Consider the following 8,729-nt stretch of genomic DNA (forward strand, 5'->3'; position numbering starts at 1 on the left):
TGTACAATACGTTGCAACATCTGGAAACACAACACCTGCAACATACACCTGAAGCACCTGAAACATTCAAAACATAGGCTTTCAAGAGCAACTTTTCCATCTACTTGGGCGAACGGAGGCTCATCGGCACGCAGAGCTCGGCGGTTGTGCGTGGGGGTCACTGGCGTGGAACTCAATGGCACGGGGCTCGCTGGTGGCGTGGATCTCAGCGATGTGGAGCTCGCCGGCAATGCGGAGCTCGGCGACACTGTACGGAGTTGTGCGATAACGCATAGAGGGCAGGGTGGGGTGCGGCGACGACGCAGAGGATGGGTGGGACGGCAGCAGCGGCACGTAGAAGACAGGAGCAAGCGCGTTTCGGGACAGAGTCCCTCCATTAATTCGGACGCTGAGGGCGCCTATGTTCCCATATAGGTTGAACATCATTCGCTGATTGGTGAGACCCGTCAATGCGGGAAAAAAGGAAGTGATAAACGGACACGGTAGTAGTATAGTATGGCACATTGCTTCCGACGTTTAGGCCTTGTTTAGTTCCAGGGTGTAAAGTTTTGGGTGTCACATCGGGTGTTACATGGGGGTGTCGTATGGGACGTTCGGATACTAATAAAAAAACAAATTACAGAAGTCGTCATTAAAACGTGAAACAAATTTATTAGAGAGAATTCCTTATTTGACACTGGGAAAATGAGGCATTCCTTTCTTGGCCCTGAAATTTTCTTTGTTCCCTATTTGACACTCACTTCAACTTTCATCCCTAATTTGACACTACGTCAAATCCGTTAGCTAACGGTGTTAACTGGCTGTTAAAAAGATGTTTTTGCCCTTAGAAAAAAAAGCGGCGAAGCAAATTTGAGAGGAAAAAAACATGCGTCTTTTTTTTGCAGCTGGGCACTTGCATCAGAGGCGGGCGCAGGTTTTTTCCCTCTCAAATTTGCTTCGCCGCTTTTTTTTCTAGGAGCAAAAACGTCTTTTTAACCGTCAGTTAACACCGTTAACTAACAGATTTGACGGTAGTGTCAAATTAGGGATAAAAGTTGAAGCGGGTGTCAAATAGGGAACAAAGAAAATTTTAGGGCCAAGAAAGGAACGACTCATTTTCCCAGTGTCAAATAAGGAATTCTCTCAATTTATTAAGCATAACTAATCCGTCATTAGCACATGTGTGTACTGTAGCACTTTATTGTCAAATCATAGACTAATTAGGCTTAAAAGATTCGTCTCGCAAAGTAGTCGCAATCTGTGTAATTAGTTATTTTTTTAGTCTATATTTAATACTCCGTACATGTGTCTAAACATTCAATGGGACGTGATAAACTTTTGGAGATGAACTAGACAAGGCCTTAGCCGCCGTGCTACATGCGTACGTAAAGCTGTGAGATCAGCCTTGAGAAGCCCTCAACACCACACCACGTATTGCTTCGCAGTGTACATACATAGCAGAGTCAAAGTCAACACTGTGCTTGCTACTCAAGCTAGCTAGGTTACGCTGGCCAGTGCGTTAGTTCCGATCCACTGACTTCTCTTGGCAAAAGTCGTTATACTGAAACAAATCAATTCCTATAGTTATCCTAATAAAATTTATATAAAAGAGCATCCGAATTTATGGCACCAAATTAATTAGTATCATAAACTATATTTTCATAATGTGTTATTTAATGCCACAAGTATTTATATATATTTTTTTTATAAATTTGGCCAAACATTAAAAAGTTTAACTTAAAACAACTCTAGCAATTAATTTATTCAGAGATAAAGGAGTAATATTGTAAGTAGGTTGTTTATGGGAAAAGCTATATCTCATTGTTGATAGTTCATCGAGAGGAGTATTATTGTACTCCAGTTTGGTATCTACTACAACAACAACCACTTGTTCTCAAATCTCACAATATATTCTGCTTCTTTTGGGACAGCACCAGATATATGGGTTTGTTGCTAATAATTCCACAAATAGACGTTTCAACTTAATCTTTCGATGGGAGTGATATGAATTCCATCTTTGGGTATAAATTTTGCTCTTTCAGGTTACTAATAAATAAGATCATTCTATTATCAGCGTAATATAATAAAGCAGTAATCATTGAGTCAGGTAATCAGAAACATCGGAATAATTAATTTCAGCAGAGTAGTTTTATGAAATCAGTAATAAATCTATTTATGTGCATGACACATACAAGCGCAAAAAAAATAACAATTTTTATTTTTATTTTCATGCCAGAAAGTTCCTATAGAAGTGGTTAATGAGCTCTCTCAAGTCTCAACAAGTCATGTGACAACCAAATCGAGCCAAAGTTCCTATAGAAGTGGTTAATGAGCTCTCACAAGTCTCAACAAGTCATGTGACAACCAAATCGAGCCATCCTAACAAACAAGTTAATTATATTGGTGGCCCAAATCATCAATAATAAGAGTTCGTTTTGCTCACCTGTAATCCAAAGGAAAAAAAATATGGGACTTACTAATTTACGCATAGATAATTACGAAATCAGTAAACCTCTTTATGTACATCACAACACATGCATACAAATATGATCGATCTCGCACGGTGGTATGGTACATACGGGTTGAATTAGCTCTGCACACAGATCACAGCTTGAACTGCAGGGTGCTGGCGAAGGACTGGCCGAACCTCCACTTGGGCGGCACGACGTCGGTGAAGACGATGGTCTGGCCGTCGGTGACGGTGACCCTGAAGGACAGCCCCTGGCCGGTGAGGTAGGCGAGGGAGTGCCAGTTGGCGCCCCAGTTGCGCTCCATGTGCATCCAGTCCTCCGCCCGGGGCTGCGAGCCCTTGACGTCCATGGCCCTGATGGATCCCGGCCCCGCGACGTTGGTGAGCAGCACCAGGTTGAAGTAGTCGTGGCCATTAACGGTGAAACGCACCCCACCCTTCTTCACGCAAGAGACTCTGCATGCAGCAGGCAAATGTGTTTAATCATCTGCAGAACGGGTTGAAGTAGTTCCTGCATCGATCGATCCCCATGTGGTTAATTACGTGCCTTTTGTAGATGACGGGGATGATGCCGCCGCTGAAGACGCCGATCTTCTCCCACGCGGGCTGCGCCATGTCGAAGTGGGGCCGCACCGCGTTGCACCACCCGCCGTCGGGCAGCTTCCAGTTGGGCGGGCAGAAGTTGGTGGCCGTGACGGTGACGGACACGCCGGGCTTGCACCACGTCGCGTCCGTCTTGCGGTCGCACACCAGCTTGTAGCACTGCCCGCAGGAGGCGCCGCCGGAGAAGAGCGCCGTGCTCAGCGCCGTCGTCCGCGTGCCGTACCCCTGCGCGAACAGGTTGCCGTACCCGCACGCGCCCCCTGCTCATGCATGCATACGATACGACAGAAGAGTGAATTCCAGTGGCATGCATATGGTGCCGTTCGTCGTCAGCTCGCATGCAGTTAACAATAAGAGGCTGCTTAGCTTAGCTTACCCATGGTGCCGGAGGCGTCCGGGCCGCCGTAGAACGTGGCATGCGCCCTGAGCCACTCCGTCTGCGCCTCGACCGCTGCGGCGGCGGCCACCATGGCCAGCGCTAACGCGTGCGCCGCGCGGGCGTAAGGATGCGCAGGGATCAAGATGAAGACTTGAAGAGGAGTGTGAGCACAGGTTGATCCTGCGCAAAGCCAGGGGGTGGAGGTGAGGTGTGCTAATGCGCAAAAAGGACGGTGCCTTATCGTGTCATGTTGGTGTCTGCTCGCATGTGCGCTAGCTCCTGAGTGCAGCCATGTCATAATCGATCGGGTCGCTCACGTTCTGTGAGGGGATCTGCCCGGGAATCCATTTTGGGATTCGTTGCCGTGGCAACCAATCCAGTGGCAGATGCAGCAGTTTGTTAAGCTAACTCCGCCCCTTGATGCAAATGCATGATTGGGGAGATTCGCCGTACAGGAAGACAATCGAGTTCATGGCTGGGGAGCAGTGAGATGCTGTTCGACTGAGGAAGTTAGACAGACAGTGACAGTATTTAGAGCGCACAGTGTCAGATTAGTTTTATCAAGTCTACCATCAAATATATCAAAATAGTTCTGTTAAATCTACAGTCAATTATATCTTGATATATAGTATTTCATTCGGTATCATACTTCATACATTCTGCTGTTTAATTGTTTAGATAAAATTAAACAATCCTCGCAACAACAACAACAAAAAGATAAAATTAAACAAGTTTGGCTTTGGACAGAACTAAGACAGCATAGTAACCACGGATGTAGTAATTTATGATACCTTATGGACTACTGTTCAACCACACGGCATAGCACACTGAATGAACATGTTCTCCATTACAGGATGTACATTTTACTTGCGTCTCATGTCATACACGGATTTCATCATGTTCCAAACTCTCGATTTCAACAGTGGGACCATATTTTTTTCCAGCTTGATTAGGAGGCATCTTCCAAAAAACAGAAGATGATATCAAGTTTCCCTAGTATACAACAAGGCAAAAAGCCAAGAAACCCTGAGACAAAATGGTTTCTGTGCCTTTTGGTCATTCATTCCAATCCAATGAGAATGAAATGTCTTAATACTCTCTGATTTCTAACGGAGCTACATGCCACAAAGGATTCCTCCGTGACATTCTACCAAAAGAGGAATAATCTAAAGTGGGAAGCTTCCACTACACATCAGGCACCACCAAAACTAATCAACTTCCTACTTTGTCAATTTGACATCAATAAGCGATCCTTGTTTTGTTTCAGGGTTTAATTCAGGGTTGAAGCAACCCTTGGTAGTACCCCCTATTCGACCAGGAGGCCAGTACCGAAAAATTGATCTCCCCAATATGTTCTTTGCTGGAAGAGGGCCCCTGCAAAGGTTGTGCAATGGTGCCGGTCAATTAAATTCAAATTCTGAAATGGCATTAATGGCAACATGAGAAAATAAAACAGAAATTTGAATGGAACTGACGTATTACCACACATGTGAATCATAGCTGTTGTTTCGATTATCTCCCATCACAAAAACGGTGTTTTCAGGTACTTGCTGCATCACATGGTTAAGTAAACAAAAAAAAAACATGAAAAATCAGCATGCTTTTACAAGGATTGGAAAAGTAAATTCTAGCATAAAGACATCATTCATGCATAAAGCAAAAGAAACCCTATTTATACAACAACTAATCTGTGCATGTTGCTAGGCATTTGCATTCAATTGGGTGGGTGTTCTCAAGAAAGATGCAACTCAAATTTCATTGACTAATGTGATTCAAAATATATCAGCTTTGTCTTATTCATAATTTGGCATAACATGGCATTGAGCCACTCAAAATGCATTTTTTCATGAAGTGACAAATTTTAAGAGCAGGTCACATAACCTATAAATTCATCTATCAAACAACAATACAGTCACTGCCGGGAGTCTGTAGTCCAACAAAACGTAATTATTGTATCTGCCATTTGTTTGTCATAGAAAGTGTCGCAGGGTGTGGGGATTTCACATGTTACCCATGAGCAGCCCAGAAAAATCATACCACAGGGTTCATGTCATAAGAAGGTGGCTCAAGAATGAATTCTTCATTTCTAGCCTCACCATTCACAACAAGTTTTCCTTCGTGAACCTGCGACGCACCAGGCAACAAAACATAAGAAAATTGTGCAGTAACATACAAATAAACAAGTACTTAATATCTATGGCATTTTCTTGAACATAAACTCACATCAACAATAGGATTAACCATGAGTAATGCAATTTGAATGAACTAATAGTATGTTTTTCTTCTTATCTCTTCCACTATTATAAGTACTTATTAAGACTAAATCACTTTTATGAGTCCTTGATAATTCTAGCATGCCGTTGTGGAAAAAAAGAATATGTTGTGGATAATTCTAGCATGCAACAGAAAACAATCAGCTGTGGTAAACGTAAATATATGGAAACCAGCAGACAGTAACTGTTGACACCAACTTGGGAGAATAAGACCTCAGATTTTTTTTTATCACAATAAGACCTCAGATTTGGTATCCACACCAACAGTCACTGTCATTGTGCCTGGTATGAATGGATATGAAGCAGACAAAGGTTTGCCTGCAGCTGAATTCAACATCCACACAGTGGTGGCTAGCCAAGTGACCATGTGTTTGGGATAAAGCCATCCTGTTGAACTTGGTGAAATACAAGACTTCCATCATGACAGACGTGCAGAAGTGGTAAAGAAGCAACAGGTTGGACATAGCAAGCACAGGGAGCAATAGAATGGTAATAAAATTACAAAGTTGTTTTGTATGCATATTTTGGAAATCCTTTTTTCCTTCTATATGGAGAATTACAATATCAGGAGGTGCTTGGAAGAGATTGCTCCAGGATGATTTAGTTCAAGATTTGGATTCAAATCTCATCTATTCAACCAGGTCCTCAGTTCCTTCCAACATGACATTTGAGAAGGTCTCCTGTTTGGTTTATGCCTTAGGTAACAAATGCGACCAATGGAACAATAAAAGCAGTAGACAAACCAGAAAAACAAATAACATTAAGAACTTGTTGCTATACCGCATCATAACTATCATCTGTGCACAGTTAATTGTTTTGTCTCAAAGAGGAATTCAGGGACAAAGAGAAAATGATTGAGTCTTTACACTCAAGAGATATAGTGGCATTCATAATAGAATAGTTTCTGATTTTGAAACAAACCTCAACAACATCGCCCTCCCTGGCAACTACTCTTTTGATGAAAACATCATTATCAGTATACCCAACCTCCTGAAAAGGAATATGAAAGATTCTAAATCAATAAACAACATATATCATCAAAAAACAATGCACATATGTGTACCTGCAAGTACCTGCAGCACTGGCGGGCTTTTGAAAATTACTATATCATTGACACATGGCTTCCTAAAGTAGTAAGTAACCTGAGAAATGTTAACACGGTCAATTATGCAATGAAATAATATCTTTTCTTACTTAACATCAGATTTCATCTTTCAGCAAAGACAAACATATCCAGAATATAGTGGGCCATAGTGTCATCATGCAAATTCAAATGGATTAAACAAGTTATCCGAGTTAGAAAATGTGAAAGATTAAAGTGAACTAGTCTACAAACCAACTAATAAAAAGATAAAACTAGATAAAGCCAAGCAATATTAGCTTCGAAGTGCATTAGCCATTAGGCACCAGTTACCACTTGACAGACCCACAAAATCCAGTTCCTGGTAACATCATGTACTTCGGCATAAGAATTATGTACAAAACATAGCGCAGTTTAAAAAATATAATATGCTGAAAGTATTGGAACTGAATTCTTGAGTTGCATCCAAATTAAATGGCTCCGGAACTACAAAATAACTAACAAGAGATTTAGAGCATATTGACTGAAGATTGCTCTTATGTATAGTAGTCAATATGTGTAGTTTCACTTAGAACCAAATTAGAACATCATATTTGAACAAAGATGTTGCTACACACCAAGAGCTTCTACAAAATGTGGACAGCAAAGTTTATGAAACCTTGAGTGAATAATTTGAGTCCATATATGCTATAGACAAGTGAAATAGGAAACTTAGGTCCTGCCTTATAGGATATCAACTCCCAACAAAAATAAGCTCATGACTACGGTAGTTGAGGAAAACAGCAGTAACCCAGATTGAAACTACCACATATTCACAAAGAAAAAAAAAATTCAATACCACCAACATATCATTTTACCTTTTCATTGAATTTGTATTAATGGTGCATAACAGCATACATTTGTCAAAAAGGCACAAAATTCATTCGAAATGCTTAGGTATTTGAGCAACCGGAGTTCCAAGTTGCCATCTGAGCTAAGCACATGAATAAAACCGAAAACCGAAAATGGAGGGAATGGAGAGGAAACACACCTTCTCGGCGACGATGCGGTCGCCGACGTCGAAGGTGGGGAACATGGAGAGTGAGGGGATGAAGCGCGGCTCAGCGATGAAGGTTCGGAAAGCGAGCGAGATAGCCACCGCGGCCAGCACCGTCTTGGCGTCCTCCGTGGTCACGTTCATCCACTCGGGCAGCAACCCCTTCTCCTTCTTCTCCCCCTCCTCCTCCTCCTCCTCCTCCTCCTCCTCCCCTCCGCTCCCTCCCCCGGCGCCGCCGCCCCCGCTCCCGCCGTCGGGGCCCACAGACGGCGCGTCGGCCGGCGCTGCGGGGGTGCGGACCCTCCGCCGCAGCCGTAGGTACGGGCAGCGCCACGCATTGCAATTGCCGCCGACGCTCTGGAAAGCGGTGGTGGGCAGGGTGCGGGTGCACGGGAGGGGTGGCTTTGGGGAAGTTTTGAGGAGGCGGGCGGGGACCGGGGTCTGGGAGGAAGCAGGGAAGAAGTGGACGGATGACATGGCCGCGGAAACCGGCGATATGCAGGAGGCAGTGGTCCTCCGGCCGCGCGGCTCGCCGGCGTGGCGTCCGTGCCAGCCGCTGATTTGGGTTGGGGATGGACCGGAGGGAGGGAAGAAGACTGGAAGGTAGGATAAGCGTAAGCTAGTGGCCGGTGTGGTGTGCTTAAATACTAAGCATGCTAGTAATATTCAATTTTATTTTTAAAAAAAATTGTACGTATAACTTTTGAGAAGATTTCGATGGAATCCGCGAACCGATCAAATGCACTGTTTAAGCTTTATACATTCGAAATTCCTGCGCTCCAAATTCTGGACAACCTCTGAGGTCAGCTTAACTTTACATCCGTTTATATGATGCAAGTGGAAGGAGCTTCTGAGAAATTGAAATACCCTTTTCCAGATAATGAACTATTTAAAAAGAAATGGTTTTA

The 8,729-nt window shown here is 43.4% G+C and overlaps 2 protein-coding genes across 2 annotated transcripts; both read right to left on the minus strand.

Moving 5' to 3' along the window:
• Positions 1-2,583: 2,583 nt before the first annotated feature.
• On the minus strand, positions 2,584-3,779 carry LOC136468863 (expansin-A13-like). The gene is made up of 4 exons (XM_066467276.1): positions 3,749-3,779; positions 3,429-3,611; positions 2,997-3,312; positions 2,584-2,905 (listed from the first exon to the last, which is right to left on the minus strand). Exons 1-4 carry the CDS (start codon positions 3,777-3,779, stop codon positions 2,584-2,586), a joined length of 852 nt encoding a protein of 283 aa, XP_066323373.1.
• Positions 3,780-4,268: 489 nt separating this feature from the next.
• On the minus strand, positions 4,269-8,442 carry LOC136476168 (chloroplast processing peptidase-like). Its single transcript, XM_066473898.1, has 6 exons — positions 7,816-8,442; positions 6,778-6,846; positions 6,626-6,694; positions 5,469-5,555; positions 4,914-4,981; positions 4,269-4,805 (listed from the first exon to the last, which is right to left on the minus strand). Exons 1-6 carry the CDS (start codon positions 8,296-8,298, stop codon positions 4,652-4,654), a joined length of 930 nt encoding a protein of 309 aa, XP_066329995.1. The 5' UTR covers positions 8,299-8,442; the 3' UTR covers positions 4,269-4,651.
• Positions 8,443-8,729: the final 287 nt, after the last annotated feature.

Source organism: Miscanthus floridulus, chromosome 8 (assembly GCF_019320115.1).
Source record: "Miscanthus floridulus cultivar M001 chromosome 8, ASM1932011v1, whole genome shotgun sequence".
Classification (NCBI taxonomy): Eukaryota; Viridiplantae; Streptophyta; class Magnoliopsida; order Poales; family Poaceae; genus Miscanthus; species Miscanthus floridulus.